We start from the raw sequence: 22,627 nt of genomic DNA, 5'->3' as shown, positions 1-22,627 counted from the left end.
TGTTTGCTCTACTTTAAAAAATGTATAAATGTACATGCACGAAAATAGACGAATCAACTGCGTAATGGAAATTTTTGGGTGCATTTAAAAATTGTTAACTGGTACAAACTAAATCGAAGGCCTTAAAGGTTTATTACTGTTTGAGTTAAAGAAGTGAAGCTAGCGAAAGGCCTATTCAATATCTAAACGATAATCCTGTTACATATGTAGGTACTTTAATGTACTCATTTAAGCATTGGTTGGGGCTGATCTATCTGATTTTTTTTATTCCGGACGTTCTCAAGGCATAAAATACGAATATAAAGACTAACCTGTGTGTAAATGATAATACAACACCACATATACAACGCATTACCATTATCCGTACACTATCATGATTTATTTCTATTTCAATCTGACAAATGACAAATAGATCTTATATATATATACGTGTATATCGGGTAATATATTATGTGGCACCAATAGGACGCCATATTAGAAACACGTTTGATAATAAAAGATTAATAAGTCAACACTAAAAACTGTAAGCGATTTCAAGATCCAAGATTTGTTAGTATGTAATTCTTTCAGGTTAATCATAATTAGGTTGATTTATCAATTTTCATAAATTGATATATTAAGGGCCAAACGGATGGAGGAACATATACAAATGTAAAGAGAAACCAATCAATACAGACGGATGAATTCTTACCTACATGTAGGAGATTGATATAGACAGTGCTACGCAAGTGAATGTTAGCTTGAGCAATAATCTTATTTATTGGTACGAATGGATTTTAAATGTTGCCCTTTCAAAACGTCATTATTATTCCCTTTATCATTAGCAGCTTGAAAAAGAACGCCACACACATTTGTTTCTACCACGTAGGCATATTCCTTTGTTGTAAAGACAGTGTCGCTTTTGAAAGTCAGACGGTAGTACACATGTGTCTTTTGAAGTAGAATGCAGTGATGTAATCTGAAATGTATGTATAAGTGGTTTTTCAAACAACGGATTGAGTTTGTTTTTCTTGTGAAATATAAACTCATGCAATGTCGACAAAACTGGTTGTGAATGTACTGTCCATTTGCATTTTGTTGCATAAACAGTTAAGGTATTTTGTCTTGAAGTGTATTAAAAAAAAGTCAGACACAGATTTTAGTATTCATTACTGGTATTAATATGTATTTGTATGTATCAGTTAGTGATATGTATTTGGATGTATCAGTTAGTGATATGTATTTGGATGTATCAGTTAGTATATATTTCTGAAGTTATACCTTTCATTTCCTGCATGTGATTTAATTGGTTGAATTGTCAAGAAATACTTCTACTGTATATAAGTTAGAACGCCAAAAACAAAATCACTGCAAGTTATACACAAGTCAGACAGCCAATATTTCAATTATCTGTTGCTCTTTTTTTTTACCTTGCATCCGCAATTTCTCGTGTACATGAATCTCTTTCTACCATGAATTCCATTTAAAAATTTGATCTGCTGTTGTGTTAGACTTGAAGTTTTCATCACCAAATCGCAACTTCCAACGCCATATTGTGCTGACCCCGCTACATTGATAGAAAACAAAGAACATATTAGAATTTTCATTAGAAGTTTGTAATGTGCCTCCACCCTTGTACAGTTGTTTTGTGTTCCAAACTTCCGTATAATTACTGAATGTTAAAGGAGTACATGATATCGATTAGTTGACTCCAAAAGAACAAGAATTCTGAGACTATTGCATGACAATTCATTTTTGTGCATAGTTTCCTTCCTAAAGAAAAATCTGTTGAAAAGAACAGAACGTGAAATTCATGCATAATTTGTTCACGAGAAGGTGCAGGAAACAGAGGCTGAATTAATCATCATCCAGGAACCACAACTCATGAAACAACAGACAGGAACAAACTTCGAACTTGATCTGTATATTGTCATGGTTAAGCAATGTACCAAATAGCAAATGTTTGTCTGCAAGCATGACAAAAAAGTGCTGAAATCTGATTTGCCGGATAAGACGGGTGGATACAGAAAGCAAATCTAAAGTCCCTTTAGACGAAAGTCGCTGGTAGAAGACTACAACGCGTGAAATGTAAATTTGTCGTAGATTCTTTTGGCGTTTTTTGAATCAAGCAATAGTATACTGATATAAAAGTATCGGACTGTAAAAAAAGGAAACTATACTCCGTTACATTTAAATTGTAATAAAAGAAGGTCTTTTGGAAAAAAAACAACATTTTCCTTCAATTTTAGATGATATTTAAATAAAAACTGCTCAAACGTTAATGAAGAAACTACTAAATTTTCGCCTCAATGTCCAGTAACACAATATTATATTTTTTTTTTCAACAAGACATGACAAGTGCAAAACAAAATTATTATACTAATGTAGTATCAATTACATGTAAAAATATTTTTAATGGCCCTGTTCTCGGTCTTCTGAGTCTTGCATGGCCCTCGGCTACGTTTTGGGGCATTCCTCTGGCTATGATCACATGCTTTAGACATATGAAGGGTCATTATTAAAACAATTATTAACCAACCACAGATCTAAATGTAATTTCAAAGTAAAATGTACAACTATTGTGAAAACTAACCTTCAGTTATATGCACAAAGATATCAGGGACTCTAATGAAGAAACCGTAAAGTACTTCAACAGGTAATAAATGTACATTTTGTCTATGTTGCTAAGTTTTTAAAATGCTTCAGTTTAGCCTGAAGTGCATAGGTTGTCAATATATATCAAACCAAAAAAAAAAAAAAAAAAATCGACATCTCCTCAGAACTTGACATTATACTTGTGCCCTTGATAACAAACGCTGTACATGTATCTATCATGTCTTATGCATTCGTCTATATCATGAATATTGATTTTTCTGAAAACCACTTACTGTTTGTTTCATGCCTTCAAACTTTTCAAGTAACAAAAGAAAATAGTGAAGTGTAGTGTCATTTCATTTGTTTTATTGCTTCATTGCTTCATAATATGGCCTTACCATGATGCATTGTTTTGTTCGTTTGCTTTTGTGGTTTTTGGTTTGCGCTTCATTATAAATGGTCGAATCTTATAATGATTTAAGTAATTTGTTAATAATAACATGCATGTCTAAGCTACAGTTATAAAATACGTCCAGGGGTAACCGATATATAAAAGGGTTACATTTATCATTTTGAACTTGCTGCACGGTACATTACCTATCTCAAAACTCGAGGTAGGATTATCAAAGCAAAATACAATTCTCAAGAAAACGAGTTTTAGGCAAATCAAAGCGCAATTATAAATCTGACTTTTCATTCCACCAACTTGTTACCTGTAAACAGATATTCTTCTGTCTGACGAAATGTAGGAAAACATGAAGTTTTATTCCAACCGGGCGATATGTTAAAGATGGTTTCTCCTTTCTTATAATTGCCCTGAAATCAAAACTTTATCAGTAGAGTAATTTTTATTTGAAAAGGAAAACAAAGTTAAAAACTGGAAAACTCAAAGTGAATAATTAAAAAAAATTCACATTGAAGCACAGTGTGTCTTTTTATTCATTTTTTATTTGGTTATCAAATGCACCATACTAAGTACTCTCTGGACCTACCTTGATATTCTTTTTAATCTTGACACTGGTATGACCCCAACGAACTGCTTCCACCACATTTCCAATGAAACCTGAATAGAATTGATTTTTTAACGTTGTTTTAAAGACTTCGAACAACGGTTCACTTATTAACTTATTTTTTTTTGGGTTTTTTTGTTGGTTTTTTTTTTTTGTTTTTTGTTTTTGTTTTTTGTTGGTTTTGTTTTGTCAAATGCATCCTCACTATGATAAATCAGTGATTTAAGAACAAATAAAAAAGAATGAGGAGGAAAGTAGAGGGAGAAAAAAACAAGCATTTTATATTTTGAGCTGTAATGAAACATTCTTGGAGTTTTTTAATACATGTAATTCTAAATAATTCTGTATTTAATAATTCAATGGGTTTCCCAACTTTAAATACAGCTGTCATACTTGTGACAAGCACTGACGTTGTAAAGAGTTTTAGCAATATTTTTCGACTTATCAAAATTACGCATTTCTTAGGTAATCCTGTAGTCTTATCACTTCACGACTGATTAAACTGGGAGAACAATCTCCATTGAAATAAAATTGAAGTAGGATTAGAATGCAATCAAAACGATTTCCAATGCGACAAAAAAGCAGAATAGAAATGAATGTCATATTTTAATTCACTACAAAAAAGTGTAAAGTACAATATTAATGCAATTATACAATATACGATGTCGTGGAAAAGGATTTGTTACAAAGCTTCAATACAGGATTAACTTCCAACTCTCCCCTTTCTTCATAGGCTAATTCCCAATCCGCCATTGTTGGATTCCTTTCTTTCGGCCTATTCCCTATTTCCCTTTAATATTACAATTTTGTTTTCAACAAATCCCATACTCAATAAAACGACTTATGCATGTTACGAAATAAATTTTGACTAATATCATTTATTAAATTGTTAATTTTTATCATTAATGCCTTTTACATGTAAGATGTAATGACCTCCAACCCCAACCCCCCTCCCCCCACCCCCAAACAACTCCGTGATACCGTGCCTCATGCCCTTTTCCCTTTTCCCACTTTAAATTTTACCTCATTCAGATACTTTACTTAACAATGTCAGACATCCGTTAAATCGTAAATCGTGTACAAGTTTTGTTACAGACTAAGATTCAGCACATTATCAATGAAAAAAAAATTATAGCAGATGTTATCCGTACTGGTATTTTAAGGTCTCTTGACTATATATATTTAAAACAATCACTTTCATATTGTAATTAAAGACCGTTTGGTATAGTTTACTGAATACGAAAGACTTATGGACAAATGCTGAACATTGCAGGTATAATAAATTTGCCATGAATTTGAATATTATGTTTCGGGATGCGCATGTACTAGTGAATAATGCATTTTCGCTGCTTTTCTGAAGCAGTAATGTTCCTCTTCTTAGCTGATTCCATTCTTTAACTCACTCTTAAAAGTTTTGAACCTGCTGAAGGAGGCACACAGAACTGTTTATTAGTAAATAAGATTTTATTACTTCCGTTTTGTAGGATAGAAAGTATTTAACTTGCTTAACTTCAAAGATTGAAATAAGTCACATCTAAAAAAAAAGACTTACTTATTTGAGAGTTGCAGATATTAGTTTGCAAGTGGTTTGTTCCCGGGGAAACAACACATCTGCATGTTTCACTGATACGATTCAATAACAGAACAATAAAAGCATGAAGCAATAAACAATCCATTGCAGGGAAAGGATGTTGTTCTTCCCACGTTTCAATATAACAATAGAAATGTTAACACAATTTTGTTCTGCAACACCTAAATGCAATAATAGTGCAGTAATAGTATGTATCAAAATCCTCAAAAAGATGCAGTAAAGTTTGTCACTTAAACTTGCTTAAATACGGTGCATATTGTTGTTAATGGCAATTTTATGAAGTATTTAAGTATTTTGCGCAAATCAATCATCTTTTGTGTCTCCATCAATAAAACATGTTTCTATCAAGACTACAACATCGATAATAGCTCTGTTTTTGCCTCATACAGCAATAATAACATGCATCTGGAATGCCTTGATATTGTCTTATCCGATTTTAATTACTTAATATATTGTGTCTGTCAAGGTAGTGATGTTGACTTCGTCTTTACATGACAATGTTTTACTGTTCCGAAATGCAGTTGAATAACTGGAAGGGCATTCGTAGGAAAATGATACTTCATAGGTAATTGAAGATGAAGCCAACATGGTGATATTTCTTAACAATTTGCTAGAACAAGATTTTCAAAATTCAATTCAAATTCAAAATGCGCTCCTTTTATTAAGAAAAAAATTCACTGTTTATACGTCAGTTCAGCTATATAAGGCCACACGATACCAAAAACTATAGTAAAAATGGTGGAAATTGACCGTTATGGTTGACGAATAAAAACAATATATATGCCATCGACAATAAGTATCAAAATATCATTTTCAACTTTCAACAATACATGTACATGTTGTGCATTAAGGAAAAATGAAAACAATTCACATATTCACATCAATACTTACATACATATCTTTTTTTGTCATTTACAATAAAAACGTTTTTTATTTCAAGTTCTATCCTTGGTAGAATTTTACATCAAACGGCCAGGGAAATGTCACTTGTCATGTAAAAATTGCTATATCCCTGTTAACCTTTGTCATCTAAAGGTCTGTGAAGGCCTTTTGTCCGTTAGATTCCCTCTTTTTAAGAATGTGTACTGGAATAAACTTTCATTGTCTAGCTGGTATCTTTAAAATCATTATTTACATATGTTAAAGATATCTAGCAATAAATTATAATTTTGGAAAACATTAAAAAAAATAAAGCATGTATTTCAAATCTGCAGAAATTAAACTTAAAATCTTATGTAGCTGCACACTTACAGACTGTCTATTATGGACGTAACAGTGTGACATTTATTTGATTTCATGTAATATGAAAAATAATTTTTTTTAATGCGAAAGTTCCATAGAACTTTTTGCGCTGTTAAGGCAATCTATAAAATGACGAACTATTTATTTTTCAAAATAAAAATCACTTGACCTAAGATGTCTTCAATAGCCCCCCCCCCCCCACCCCCCCACCCCCCTTGATACTCCAATGTATTTTGCATGCTTCGTTAAGTTATTGAACTTGGTTGTACTCAAGGAGGATTAGGGTAAGTACAGTACATGTTTTTTCTCAGTTTTATCTGTTAAGAAGGAAAACTGATGACAAAAGATAAAATATCAACTAATCTCACTGTTTGAAAAGATAACATATTCAAAGATCGAATCTTTATCATATGCATAATTCGCGCGTTCAATGTAATGGGTAATATAACAAGAACTTATTTTTTATCTTTCATTTATTTTTTGGTAGTCAGGATTTTAAAATCCTCCCACAACCACCACCTGACTGGGGTGTTGAGAGGTGACATGTCAAATACACTTATAATCCAAGACTACACAATACATTACATAATATAGTTCAATTTATGATACAATGTAAATAAAAATGTACTTGACAAATATTTATTAAATTTATGAATAAATAGAAATGAAAACAAAAATAATACAACAAAATTGATTCAGAAATATTATTGGAAAGGAGCCCTAAATGTATCATAAGTTCTGGTAGTGTTATGTTTACTTACAATGAATAGTCCATAGGATTGGTACTGTTTGATTTCAATCCAAGCAATGCTGGAATAGTGCCTTTCAATTTGCATCGATATAAAAAAAAATTGGCTATTATAAAAATGAGATTAATAAACATATTTTTTCAGTAAATCCTAATAGAATCTGTTTGTTTGTTTTTTTGTTTTTTGTTTTGCTGAAGGTAAAATCAGCATCATAATTTCTTATATTTTGTTGAAAAGGCAGCCAAATGTTATATGTGATGTGGCAATCATAAAAAAGATGTTCTAAAGTTTCTTCTTTCATGCAATAGAAAGAACATAAACTTGTGGCTTTAAGTTTGATCTTGTATAGAAAAGAATTTGTTGGCAATATCGTCAGTAACAACTTATACTAAAAAAGTTTTTTTCATATTTGATAACAGTTTATAGTACAATAAAAAGTTATTTGTATTTGTCTTCTTTTTAAATTGCTGAAATGTGAGAAATGACTTACTATAACAGTCTACAATATCTTTCAAAAACTGTATGCCATTTTTTTCCAATTAACATAATTTAAAAGGTCTTTCACTGGCACAAAGTTTAAGATGTCCAATGACTTAATTTCTTTTATACAAGATTTAACTATAGGCTTTACCAAAAACAAGCTGTACGGTATGTCTTTCCAAAAAGGATTTTTAACACGATTTGACACTTCTATCAGTTTATCTTCCTGAAAATTAAAGACTGTCACTACCAAATTTGTTTAGCTCTTATAGTAATAAAGATTGCCAATCACCTTCAGGATTTGACAAATAACGCTTAACCCAAGATAACATTAGAAGGTAAATGAACCATGTTTAGCCCTCCCTGTGAGATATCTCCAATTAGGGTGTTCTGTTTTAGTCTGTATGTCTTCCCATTCCACATAAAATTATGGAACAAGACATTTAGTTCATATAACTGCGACAGAGTCAAGTTTGGTAGTGCAGTTAACAAATTGATAAGTTTTGGTAGTGCCATAGTCTTTATAACAGTAATCTTGCCGAGCAACGTTAACTTTCTGTGTTGCCAGCTTTCAAGTATTGCTGAGACTTCTTCAATATTTTTAGAAAAATTAATTTCAACTATACTACTCATGTCAAGGGAAAAAGTTATTCCATGAAGTTTAAATTGGCATGTGACCATAGAAATTTAAAATCCGGACAAATGACTTGATCAGAATATTTTTTCAACCCAATCCATACTGCTCTAGTCTTGGGATCCACTGTCTCCTTACCTATTTATCATAGGTGTTGAATTGTTATCATTAAAACTAAAATGTAATCACAACATCCATGGAGTCTCTATAGATGACAAAGAAATGCTTTTAAGTCAGTATGCTGATGACATTTTTCTTACATTGGATAGTAGTGAACAACTTTAGGTGAAACTCTCAAACGTTTTTACAGGTTTTCATCAATATCTGGTTTAAAGATGAACTCTTCTAAGTAAAAAGTGTTTGACACAAAGTTATTGAATGTAAAATAACAAAACATTTGTTTTTATAGCCTCTTTCGAAGAGAATATACTTGCCGGAAAAATGTTCAATAGAAATGTATTGGGAATTTTACCCTTTTTAATATTATAAGAAAAAAAGTAAGGTGATCACAAAATTTTTTTTTGAAAAGAACGTCATATAGATGTTCTTTATACATATTTTTAAGAAATACTATATACCATGTTAAAGTGAACACTCAAAACACTATCTATGTAAAATGTTGTAAAGATCGCTTACATAAAGGCTCATTTATCTCAAAATCAAAATTGGTGACCTATATTTATTACAGTATGCTCTTTTAAGATCATCGTTCAGAAAAATAAGAAACATCACTACACAATGGATGTTGGGTATGAATACATTAACAATGAGTCCAATGTCAAGAAGATATGTGCAATGTCAACCAAAGGTATTATACAAGCGTGTTAACAAATTACAGCATTACAGCAATCTATTAGAAAGTGAATATTTGCGAGTCATCTGAGAGATAAAGCAGTCAAATGATTCATGTATGTGATATTTTCTTGAATATACAGTGAAACCTGTCTAAACCAAATCCTACATAATCCGCAAACCTGTCTAATCCAGATGTTTTTGATGCCCCTTTGTATCAATTTTAATATGTTTTAACCTTGGTAAACCGACCTCCTTTCCTAAACCGAACAACTTTAAAGTCCGAAAGGGATTTGGTTTAGACAGGTTTCATTGTAGTGATATTCATTCCGTTTTTAAAACTTTTGAATCAACCGTGTTCTCAAAAACCACGTTCACAATTTTGACAGATCCAAATTGACCCTTCGCACCAGCGTCGGTAGTAATGGTTGTACCTTTGGACATATTTAAAGTGAGGGAGTTATCTGATGACATTCGGTGATGACATCGATTGACGAAACAATGGCTGCTGTTTCATACCTGGATGGAAGATATTAACTATTTATAAATGTCAAATCTGACATGACTTACTAGTATCATATTTTCAACAATACAAATCAAGATGCGTTTGATTTATATAACAAACTTAATATTTTACTGAAATTAGATTGAAGGATATTAATCGTATAGAAATGTAAAATGTTGTATCATTTTCTATGATACAAATTAAGGCGTGTCTTGAACAAAAGGCATGGTTGATATTTAGCAGATTGTCAGGGATGTATGACTGCATACTGGAAGTTTATATATATATATAACAAATCCCATGAAATCTTTAGTTTACATGTTAACGTTTGTTCAGTTTTTGTTTTCATAGCATGACTCATATTGTTTTCTTTTTTTCGATGTATCCTGGTATAAAATTTATCATTTAGTATATGTTTTTTTTTAATCAGTTAAAATCCCGACTTAAAACATTATGCATCCTAGTTTTTCCAAAAAAGATGGTACACCTAGATACAAATATATAGTTCTTGGTAGAGATTCCTCATACTTTGTAAGAAATAATTCTAAATCATCTTCAAAATATACAGAAGAAGATGTTTACAAAATGCTGGAATTTTTAATCGACACCATATTTGTTCAGTGTGGTGGACGCGTATTTCAACAAACAGTCGGCATTTCAATGGGAACAAATAGTGCTCCTCTACTTGTTGACTTATTCCTTCACTCTTATGACGCTGACTTTATAGCTGATCTGATCAGAAAGAAAGAATATCGTTTAGCTAGATCCTTTAATCTTAGTTTCCGCTATGTAGATGATGTATTACATTTAAACAATTCTTATTTTGGAGATTTGATACATCGCATCTACCCCAAAGTACTCGAGATAAAAGATACTACAGACACTATGAAGTCAGCCTAGTATCTTGACCTACACTAAGAAATCGATAGTAAAGGAAAACTATTGACCAAACGTGATGACTTTTCATTCAGAATTGACAACTTTCCTTTCATCTGTGGCAACATCCCTTCAGCACCTGCGTATGAAGTGTTTATATCACAATTTATACGCTATGCCAGACCTTGCCGAAACTACGCATACTTTTTGTATCGCGCTAGAGTTCTAAAAAAAGACTTCTGGAACAGGGTTGGGTTGATACTAGATTGAAGTCATCATCAGAAGTAAGTAAGGTCATGCAAGATGAACTCGTGGATCGTTACGGTGTACGCTTTGGTAATTGTCAGTTGTAATACCACCAATGTTGTAAAAAGGGTTATTCCAAATTTCATTTCCAGACATATCACAGCAGTGCACTTCCTTTTTTGTGTTATCATTGCATACAATTCTATCACTAATTTTGTTAAACTATGTTTATTAACAAAATACTAGTTTACTACTGTAAATCTATTTACTAGTATCACATTCGAAGGACAGTCAATATATCATTATAATGTCTCTCTGTATAATCAGGTATTATGTAAATCATAAACCATGCCACATACAAAGAACATTGTAACAAAGTTACATGTATGACAAAAAATAAAACCAGAAGAAAAAATAGTGAAAAGAGAAGGAAATAAGCATCGTATGATAGCATAAAGGACACAGATAAAGAATTTGTTGTAATGAACCTTCTAACACAGAAATAAGTGGTCGAAGAAAAAGAAAATCATGAAGGGATGAAAATGAAAATGTTTAAATCGAGGGTAAGTTCTTATCGTTAACAGTCGGCATTACATTCAGTTTTTTTTATAAAACAGTATTTGAGCTTAGTAATGAGCTTTTACCAACTCTTTGACGGTCATTCAAATACCAATACCAGCAGTGATTCAACGAATATTCCCATTCATCCTATCTAGAACATTACAGTCTACCTTAATATGATTTACTTACATACCAAATTAAATATCTAGATAAAATACCCTTGTGGCCAAGACAAAGTTTTGTATGGTAATTTTCCAAAATATTAATGTTATTTGACCTTGGGGTCCAAGGTCAAGGTCAAAAGTCATCTACCTAAAACGGCACTCTCTGCCTTGGTATGATATACTGGAATGCCAAAGATCAGATATCTATGTAAAGAAAGTAAAAAAAAATAATGGCAGAGACAAAATTATGTATCGTTTTTTTGCCAAAATTTGTATGTAAGTTGAACTTGAGATTAAAGATCAAGGTCAAATATCATCTACTCTGGTACGCGATACTATACCTGAGAGAATATACCAACATATCAAATATTATTTGTTAAAGTCAAAAGACAAAAATAAAAATGATGGTCTGGACAAAGTTTGTATGAAAAGCGTTAAGAAGTCTTTATGGGGTTGGGGGCAGATGAGCAAAAAACAAAGATAGGTTACATATATTTATTTTTTATATATATTCCAGTGGAGAGGTCCCGCTACACATACATGCATACATTTGTATATATCTTCTTTCTAGTCTTGGCAAAACGGGTCTGGACATAGCCTATTTTCGTATATCTTTAAAAGTCATTTTTAAGAATAATGGTTGCTATTGTAACCAGAATTTAACCAATCAGATTGCTTTATACTTTATTGTAAAATGTTTTCCTTAAGGCACGTTTCATTAATATAATTATGTAGTTTGACAAATTTTCATCATTAGATATATGACATTACATTCAAATTGTGACATTTATGTTATCATTAGGCCCTAAAATGTTGGCTGTCAAGGAGTGGCTGTTGCTATGGTAACGGTAAAAATATTTTTCATTTTTTATATTATTTATCATTTTCCATAACATTCAACATGTTGCAAGTCAATTTGGTTCAAAAGTCTGACATTGATAAATCGATCACTGCATGATTCTTAGGCGGACTGCTACTTAAATATAAGTATTTGTAAGAATCAGGCAAAATGAAAATAAAATCAGAAACACACATGTCAAAAACCCACCGATCTGACAATATTATATCACTCAAGGATATTTTCCCTATTTAAAAATAGCACTATTTAATCTTTGCATCACTGGCTTTGCTCAATTTTTTTTCTTCTTGTTTTACTTTTTGTCGTACATGTAACTTTGTTACAATGTTCTTTGTATGTGGCATGGTTTATGATTTACATAATACCTGATTATACAGAGAGACATTATAATGATATATTGACTGTCCTTCGAATGTGACACTAGTAAATAGATTTACAAACTAGTATTTTGTAAATAAACATATCTGTTTAACAAAATTAGTGATAGAATTGTATGCAATGATAACACAAAAAAAGGAAGTGCACTGCTGTGATATGTCTGGGAATGAAATTTGGAATAACCCTTTTTACAACATTGGTGGTATTACAACTGACAATTACCAAAGCGTATATGTTCCTGATTTAGTGGAGAATAACTATTACTCATACGGCGTGACGGTACAGCTTGCATGACCTTACTTCTGACTATGGTCTGGATAAGCCTCAAGCTATAACCTTGGATCTCTTGATTACTCTTTCAATAGAATCTTAGAAAAACGAGATTTTTGACAGAGTTATCTGCCCTTCAAATGTTCATTTTCATTGCATTTCAACGAAATTGTAACTCAAAAGTCCGGCATGATATGGAAAATCTTCTCTGCTTTCATTGATTATAATGGTGCAAATATAGTGAAATTGCACTATCAATTTTTTTTTTTTTTTCATACCATATTTCATCTACTGCTTGATTCCTACAGGGATTGACACTTAATTGCACTCTCGGACTATCTGCAAATAAGCGTCACAAAAAGTCAAAACGTGTATATCAATTCACCTTTCATGAAAATTTAATATTATGTTGAAAAGAGCAACTAACGAATGATGAAAAAAATCTAAATGATAAATAGGATAATCGATTGATCTTCGTGAATAATAAAAAAATATTCACTCGTGGCAAGATCGCATTAAGGTTGAACTCCTGCTCGGAACAAATACTGCACAATTCAAAATATTGACGTTCTTCGGCACTCTTAATCACATTTTGGTTATTCACTCTTTTGTTTATTAATTATCCTATTAACCATTACCTGATTAAGCATTTTCTATGGAAGCACATACTTACTTCCAAAATACTTCATCAGGTTTTCCTATGAGTACTTTTTAAGACGTTTACTTTTAGCATTTACTTAATAAAAGATAGGCTTTCAGATATTGCTTGAGCACATAAATACAGTGTGAGAAACCATTTGTTTCCCCATCTGGCCATTCTGGCTAGTGGAATATTGATCTTGCTAGAAAAATATAAATTCAACTAGCCACATTGTTTGTGGTTTTTTTTTTCTGTACTCCATCTGTTTTCTCTTGGATTTTACTATCTTCTGCCTTTCTTTTTCTTTATGCAACTGTCTTTTCAGTTGTTTTTAAATGTATCAAAAACCTTTTCGAACATTCCCTCCCATTTAATTTTTTCATGTACTTTACAATAACAAAATAAGTACTCCATTTCTGAACTCATATTTTAAAAATAAAATTATATTTCAATATTATATTCATTATTATGAAACAAGAAAATCATTTGCTTCTTCTTCATTTTCACTTTGACAATTAACAACTAATTTGCAAGGTAACAAATCTTAAACTACACAAGATTATTTCGTTTGAATACTAATACGAGATCAGGACCATCGCCTAGGTTTTGGCGCATCCCGTTTACTGGAAATTAAAATGGCAGATCGTAAACAATGCTTTACAAGTCAATAAAATTGTGCATATCATGCCAAAATTCACTTGACATATTCAAGCTAAACTTCTTAAAATGTAGGGAACATATTTTTAATGTATGATGTTAAGGAATGTTGTACTAAATAACCTGTTGTCTGGTTAACTTTCCATGGAAGTTGCCAATCAAATGACGTTCGCCAAATTGACGAGTGTAAGCAAATGAAAACTCGCCAAAATACACATCTACTCGTATTTGGCGAGCTGGCGAGCGGTGGTTTCCCACACTGTAAATATATTTACATTGAGAAAGTTAAACTATTACTCTTTCTTGCATACACAAATACGTGAGAACTTGATTTACAATGAAAATGTAAATATTGTTTGTCAAGGTTAATGCATGTAAATAAATTTATTGGGTGATAGCCGATTTCTGTATGTTCTCTTATTACACACTCTTTGACAATAATCTTTCATCTCATAAATTTCGTATGAAAAGTTTGTATAGGGTTCAAAAACACTGGTATGCAAATACATAAATAAAAATCATAATGCCAACACGAGCTTAAAAATGGATCCTTTTTGATTCTCAAAAACAAGATTTTATATATATTTATATGTGAAATATACTTACCATAAAATATACATATTTTATATTGAATATATTCCTCCTTTTAGTATGTTCCCATCGCAAAAAAAAAGGTGAAGGTCAAAAGTATCACACATGATACGTACTCACCATTGGATTACCTATGTACAGGTAAGCTCAGTTAATTTTTGGCGTCCAAATACCATAATTAACTTAGAAAGAAAAAACCTTGGGGTGGTGGTTGGTTCTTGGTAAGTATATTTCACATATAAATATATATAAAATCGTGTTTTTGAGAATCAAAAAGGATCCATTTTATATATATTGGTGAAATATACTTACCATAAAATATACATATTTTATATTGAATACTCACTGACTTCAAAGCAGTGTTAACTAGGTGGCGGATACATTTCTTTCTACAGTCATCAATTTCTATACAAATAAAATTCTTCCACCAACAACCATAACTAAATACACTTATTTACAAGATCTCAAAGACTCATCCTGTAAATAAGAAAAATTATATTCAGATTCTCTGCCTCATCACAGTATCACTAATCAGATAAATTCTAAAAACTTATACACAATACAATTACAGAAACAAATTATTGCAGAACTTTTTGGAGATCCATATCTCTCAAATAAAACTTGACAAAAGTCGATTCTGATGACCAATCCGCTGCATCAAGAATCGATTTCGTCGATGCACCATTGTATAATGCCCAAGAAGGAGCAATTGCCCTTGTTGAATGAGCTTTGACATGTACTGTTTTGTCTTCATAAGCCATCCTAATTGTGCTTACAATCCATTTAGAAATTGTAACTGCTGAGACAGGTTTATGTGGCTCATTCATAGCCAGAAACAATTTTACCCTCTCAGTTGGTTCTAATTTTTGTCTTCCCTTTTTTGTTCTCTCCAAATATTGAACAATTGACCTTTTTGGATCTAACAATATCCTATCAGAATATTGTGGAACAAAAATTTTCATACCAAAATGACTTTGTCTATCCTGTTTTGCCAAACCATGTCTAATAAAAGTTATACCCTTCTTCTGAATTTTCATAGACTCTTTATCAATCCTTAAACTTTGCAAATCGCTACATCTTCTAAAAGTAGTGATGGCTATAAGGAAGATGGTTTTGAAAGTAAGAAATTTCAATGAAACTTCATGTAATGGTTCAAAAGGTCTATTTTCCAACACTTTAAGAACCAATTCCAAATCCCATTCTGGTAAAAGTTTTACTTTAGGTGGTCTAGAATGAAAAACTCCCTTAAGAAGCCTAGAAATATAGGGATGTTGACCAACTTGAAAATTACCTATTGGTGGTAAAGTAGCTGACAACATTGACCTGTACCCTGAAATGGTTCTATACTGTAACCCAGAATCAAAAAGATGAACTAGAAAATCAGCAATCTGATTCAAAGATGCATTATAGGGATCAATTTGTTGTTGATCACACCAGCTACGGAACTTTTCGAATTTCTTAATATAATCTCGTTGTGTACCTTTGCGCCAGGACGCATTGAGTAAGTTTGTAGCTGACTCTGAAAACCCTTCTGCCTTGAAGTTTCTGTTGAGAGGAACCATGCTGTTAGACTCAACATTTGAACATTGGGATGATAAATTTCTGTTTTGGGTTGACTTAACAGATTCTCCCAAATTGGTAACCTGATTGGAGGTGCAATTAGCATTTGTAAAACCTCCGGATACCAATGTCGTCTTGGCCATTGTGGGGCAATTAGAATAATTTGGCAATTGAACTGCCTCATATATTCTAATATCCTCGGAATTAGACAAATCGGAGGAAACGCATATGCAAACATGTTCTCCCACGAAATTGTCAGAGCATCCATAGCAAGAGCCTCTGGATGGGGATACCATGTGCAAAAAACTGTTGTTTGTTTGTTTTGCCCTGATGCAAAAAGATCTATCAGGGGAAACCCCCAATGTTGAAAAATTTTCTGAACTATTAATTTGTTCAACATTCATTCTGTATGGCGTATCTTTACTCTGCTTAATTGATCGGCTAGTACATTCTTTTTGCCCACAATATGAGTTGCTTTCAAGATCATATTGTTCTGTAAAGCTAACTGCCACAATTCCCAAGTTAGACAACAAAGATCTGGTGATTTCGTTCCCCCTTGTTTGTTGATATATTGGACAACACTGGTGTTGTCGCTCCTGATCAACACACATTTGCCCTTTAATTGATTCAGAAAATATTGAATGGTGAAATAAACTGCTTTCATTTCCAGATTGTTGATATGCCAAAGTTTCTGAATTGCATTCCATTCTCCCTGAAAAATTTGACTGCCAATGTAACCCCCAAAACCGCTTTTGGAAGCATCTGTTGTGACCATAACAGAATTTGTTGGAGACACTAAAGATTGGCCTTTCAGCGTGTTTACTGAATTTGTCCACCACATAAGATGGGATTTTAGATGTGGGGTAAATGGAATTTCTACAGACATATCCCTGCATGTTGGTCGCCAAAAACTCAACAGATGCAGTTGTACTGGCCTCATGTGTAGACGAGCATTTGGAATTAACTCCACACATGAAGCCATTATCCCTAGAATTCGAAGAAAATCTAGAGCAGTTGTTTCCATTGAAAACATTTTCTGAATCAAAGTTTGAAGCTTTTGTATTCTCTCCAAAGTTGGAAACACTAGCCCTTTGTCTAGACGAAAATAACCCCCCAGATAAATGACTTTTTGACTGGGTATCAAACTGGATTTCTCTTTGTTTATGATGAAACCCAGTGAAACTAGAAGGTTGAGGCATGTTTGACGATCTTTCTGTAATAGATTTTTGTCTTGGTTTACAATCAACCAATCGTCCAGATAAACCACTAATCTGACATTCTGAGCTCTTAGATAAGCTGCTACTACAGTCACTAACTTTGTAAAAATTCTTGGAGCGCATGTTGGACCGAAACACATTGCTTTCCATTGGTAACACTGATTCTGAATACAAAACCTCATGAACCTTCTGTGACTTAGAAGTATTGGTACATGAAGATATGCATCGGATAGATCTAGAGATATTGCCCAATCTTCTCGTTTCACTAAGTTTATCACTTTTCTCATAGTATCCATCTTGAAATGGATCTTTTTTAGATAAGTGTTTAACGGTTTTAAGTTTGTTACCATCCTGAATTTCCCATTCTTTTTGGGGATTAGAAATAAGGTACTGTAAAAACCTCCCAGACATTGTGGGTAATGAATTTGTTCTATAACGTTTTTTTCCCTTAAAATGTCTATTTCCTTCAAAAATATAGGAAGATTTTCTTGGGCTACTGAAGTTCTCTTTATCCCCGTAAACGGAGGTTTGTGGAGAAATTCTAGCTTGTACCCCATTTCTATTATGGAAATAACCCACTGATCTGATGTTATTTGTTTCCAATTTTGAAGAAAATGTGTCAACCGTCCCCCCACTGGAATCTCTGGACACATTAAAAAACTTACTTGTGAGTCAACTATCATTCCTCTTGGGGATCCGAAAGGAACCCCAGGAAGACTGTGAAGGCCCTTTTCCCCCTTTTGCATCTCTTTTAGGAGCACCCTCAGTAAAGAAATTCTTCTCCTTGGTTGCTGTACTACTCTGCTTTCTGTTTTTAGAAAAACCAGAAGAAGAAAAGTTATTATTAGGAAACTTAGGATTTCCTTTATTGCCAACATTCTTTGTCCCTTCTGATACCTGACATTTTACCTTTTTGGCAGAATAATCATTGTCATAATCAAAGGATTTCCTTTTCTTATTTTTATCTGAACAATATTCAGGCAACCAATCCTTCAATTGGTCATTCTGTTCCTTTCTTTTCTCAAGACATGACTCTAAAGCCTTTCCGAACAAGCCCTCTTCTGTCAGAGGTAAATATTGACATTTTGAGCGCAGATCACTAAGTTTCACAAGGCCTGTGTCTTGTGCTGCTGCTTTCCTACGAATAAGGTGGAAAAATGCACCAGCACGCCCAGCCTGATCTAAGGATTTTGTTGACATTGCAAAAATGTCCTTAATATTCTCACCAAGACTGTGTTTGTCAAAATTGCCACTTTCTACAGATTGAGCTAGAGAACCTAAAGCTTGCTCTATGTATAGCAGAGAAATTATATTCATTCGAGCTCCTAACTGCCCTTGAAAACCTAATTTCTCAATCTGTTTATACGGTTGTGAAAATAACTGACGACGAGTATCCCAACCTTTTACTGCTTTCAAACCATGGGTTTGTCTAAGCATTACCTCCATAAGGTCATCCAAAGTAGGTACCTGTAAAAATTCTACCGAATTATCATTTATAGGAAAACAGTTTTTGTATTCTTCCTTGTATGCCGAAATTCTATCTGGGTACGAACTACGCCAGGAATCTGACAAAATGTCAATCTGGGCCTGATCTAAAATCAGCCCACTTCTTGCTTTCGCTTTATTTACATCTTCTTTAAAGATTTTAGATAAAACATCAACCTTGTTAGATTTCTCTGACAAACTATTACCAATCTCAGCACTAACTACCTGTTCTTCTGAATTCATAACCACATGTTTTGTAAACCGATCTGACTTTCGGTAATTCTCTGACACCTTTTCTACCAGAGCTATACTATCACCCGTGTCACTTTCAGGATCTGAACGTACATTTAAAAAATCACGTTCTTCTCCATTAACATGTAAAGAAATTTCAGACCTGGTGTCTAAATCATCTCTAGCAATAACTCTTGGTGACCCTAAATCTTCATCTAAATTAGGTTCTAGAGCTATAATAGGCCTACGCACCCCTGAAACAGAGCCGTTACCCTCAACACCTGCATCTAGTGGCCGACGCTCCCCTGTAGGGACGTTTCCCACATTCAAGTCAGATCTGGACAAAACAGTGTTTTCCCTATTCTGACTACTTGTTTTCTCTACTTGAAAAAGCTGCAACAACTGATCAAATTTATTGTTCATGCTTTCCTCAAGTGATTTAAACTTCTGTTCGTATTCTTGCTGCAAACTCGCAGTTTTAGAAACTCGTTTAGACTTTTTACCTTTCTGTGTGGATACAGACTTATCCATTCCAGAAGTTCTTGAACTGTTCGGACTAGCACCTTTCGAACTTCCCGCGCGTACGGGAGAGTCTTCCGTATAAATAAACTCAGAGCTTTGGCTTTGAGCGTCTGATTCTTCCATCGTAACGACTAAATGTCACTTAAAGACAAAAAAACTATGCACGTATAAAACAATGTCCCTTAAAGACAAACTACTACTGAACTAAATAAAATAAATTTTATGGAAACATCCGTCCAAAAGGACGCAAAAATTTAAACTGAGCTTACCTGTACATAGGTAATCCAATGGTGAGTACGTATCATGTGTGATACTTTTGACCTTCACCTTTTTTTTTGCGATGGGAACATACTAAAAGGAGGAATATATTCAATATAAAATATGTATATTTTATGGTAAGTATATTTCACCAATATATATAAAATACTTATTTTTATAGGTAAGTGTATGGTGTTTGATGTGTAAATATGTAAAAAAAAAAAAAAAAAAAAAAAACACTAGACAGCTACACAGAACAACGACCATAAAATAACCAAAATAATACGTCCAAAAAAAACCAAACAAACAAGAAGTAAATAAGCAATATGTTTCCTTCATTATCACGTCTGTTGTCTGCTTAATTACCAATTATTCATCGTTAAAGAATTTGCTATTTGAAAAGCTATAACAATCTTTATAAACTAAATATTGTTTTAACTTAAAATAGAGTTCAAAGGATTTACAAGCATTAATTATAACAGTTTCATTATTTATACATCCACGCTATATTTTTGACGCATAAACACATTACTAAATATATAGTTTTATCTCATTTGTAAGTCAAGTGAAACATAAATGAAACTTGACATTAGATAGGACTAGATTCAACAAAAGACCCCCATTCAATATGCCTCCCTGAATTTCGAGGCACATGGTGACTGAAGTGTAGGAATTACATTTTAGCGTAGTACATATAATTCATACATTTACAGCAATAAAGAAAATTACACATCTCGTTTTTTTCTGTAATCAGATAAGTTTTCTTGGTTTTCTTAAAAAATAAATTAGGGAATATCCTTTTCATCATTGTTTTACCACGGACAAAAACAATGATAAAATGGAGTTTCCGTGATTTATTTCGATTCTAATAGGACAATAATGGTACTTTGTTTTTACATTTTCGTGACCTATTACGGTCACCTAAGACACGCTATATTTGTCCATATTTGGCTGTACACTTTACCCTTGCAATGTCAGTTGAAATGGTCGCTAGTGAAATTTGCTTTGTATTTTTTATAATGAAGTAAAGGGCGAATTAAGTAGAACTATGTTAGATATGACAATAGTCGTTTGCATAAGGTCACAGTGTTCACACATGGACAGGTAAAATGTTTTATTCATTGGCGATTGTCATTGTGATTTAAAAAAAAAACATCATATATATGCATTGCAATAAAGGGTGGAACAAAATTGCCAAACTGAAAAACGGTAAGTACAATCAAAAGGATCAGTCAAAAAGAAAAGTCCCGTATAATAATAGGTCATATCAAGCAAAACCAGAAAGTTTGAAATCCCCACACTGATTTGTTGAACCAGATTAAAATATTTTAAAGTTGTTTGAAAAAGCTTAAATGCTAAGTTAATTGTGTTTGAATTTAAAGTGTCATAAACTATAATATAATGCAATACTCCGTGCCGGATCCAGAGGGGGTTCGGGGGGTCGGCACACCCCTTTGTTATTGGAATATTTGTCATTTTCATGCGTAAATGGACAACAATGGTAAATAATATCCTAGCATCCCCTTTTCTTCATGGGAACCCCTGTATTAATGGTATATAGTGACCAATAAAATACTCAAATATACACAGAGGAGGTCGGTTGTATTATAAACGTATTAATTTTTTGCGGTTGCTTGTTTTTGCGATTTCTGCCAAGTATTCAAATCAATACAGAATGTTACAATACGGTCCGATGAAAACATTTAAGGCAGTATCGTTTGGTGCCAATCACAGAAAATTAAAGTAGATGAGATTAGTAATGGCAGGTCATGTTTGGTGATAAAGCGATGTTTAATCTATAGACTATAGACTTAGATCGATATAGGTAGTAAATCAAGACAGTTCTGTAAACAAGTTTTACCTAAGATTAAGATTGTCAAGGCAAAACCTTAGAATTTATAGAAACAACAAATTCCATATCCTTATAATATTGGGTTAAGAAATACAAAAAATACCAGTTTTACATATTGTAAATTTCGATATGACGTATACGTGTTTCAAGGACTAACCTCTCATCAGCAGCAGCATTAAAATGTAGGAAAATCATAAGCAGCATATTAGTTATATATAAAAAGTACTCAAATTCAAAATTTTGAATGAAAAAGCCAAATCCGAGATGTTCAACCATAGGCAATGTAAGGAATGAAGTCTCTATGTTTTACGTATTTTTAAATTTGGAATACTGCAAGATTTTATAAGCGTGAATTCGCTTTTACGAGGGGGCTTATGAATAGGTAGAATACGGAAGTTGGATTAAAATGATGTTTTTGGTTTAAATGTGTTAAATTCAATTTAAGAAAAATAATTTACGTTGCAGAATTAAAAAAAACAAATTTCATAGTGTTATGGTGTAATAGAACGATGCAATATTGACATCATGAGTAATGCAACTATGGGAATAATGATGATATATGTAATTAATAAAAGATTATATAGCCATCTAATCTTCTAAACATCGGCTTTCACGAATAAGCAATGCCCAAAAATGCAACTATGTTATTTATGTCATCTATAAAGTAGATCTTATTCCATTGT

At 32.6% G+C, this 22,627-nt stretch overlaps 3 protein-coding genes across 3 annotated transcripts; all 3 read right to left on the bottom strand.

The window, feature by feature from the left end:
- Positions 1 to 351: 351 nt before the first annotated feature.
- LOC148607230 (uncharacterized) lies at positions 352 to 5,432 on the bottom strand. The gene is made up of 5 exons (XM_088546444.1): positions 5,137 to 5,432; positions 3,567 to 3,637; positions 3,288 to 3,390; positions 1,410 to 1,546; positions 352 to 958 (listed from the first exon to the last, which is right to left on the bottom strand). Exons 1-5 carry the CDS (start codon positions 5,258 to 5,260, stop codon positions 821 to 823), a joined length of 573 nt encoding a protein of 190 aa, XP_088402570.1. The 5' UTR covers positions 5,261 to 5,432; the 3' UTR covers positions 352 to 820.
- A 9,673-nt stretch (positions 5,433 to 15,105) lies between these two features.
- Positions 15,106 to 20,093, bottom strand: LOC148607228 (uncharacterized). Its single transcript, XM_088546548.1, has 2 exons — positions 18,262 to 20,093; positions 15,106 to 15,296 (listed from the first exon to the last, which is right to left on the bottom strand). Exon 1 carries the CDS (start codon positions 19,955 to 19,957, stop codon positions 18,269 to 18,271), a length of 1,689 nt encoding a protein of 562 aa, XP_088402674.1. The 5' UTR covers positions 19,958 to 20,093; the 3' UTR covers positions 15,106 to 15,296; positions 18,262 to 18,268.
- Positions 15,337 to 16,680, bottom strand: LOC148607229 (uncharacterized). Its single transcript, XM_088546549.1, has one exon. The coding sequence runs from the start codon at positions 16,673 to 16,675 to the stop codon at positions 15,398 to 15,400; it is 1,278 nt and encodes a 425-aa protein (XP_088402675.1). The 5' UTR covers positions 16,676 to 16,680; the 3' UTR covers positions 15,337 to 15,397.
- Positions 20,094 to 22,627: the final 2,534 nt, after the last annotated feature.

Source organism: Perna viridis, chromosome 9 (assembly GCF_037379345.1).
Source record: "Perna viridis isolate PV_CMFRI_1.1 ecotype Kerala chromosome 9, ASM3737934v1, whole genome shotgun sequence".
In the NCBI taxonomy this organism is placed as follows: Eukaryota; Metazoa; Mollusca; class Bivalvia; order Mytilida; family Mytilidae; genus Perna; species Perna viridis.
Note: the sequence above shows the minus strand (reverse complement) of the source record. Positions and strands in the feature narration are given on the sequence as shown.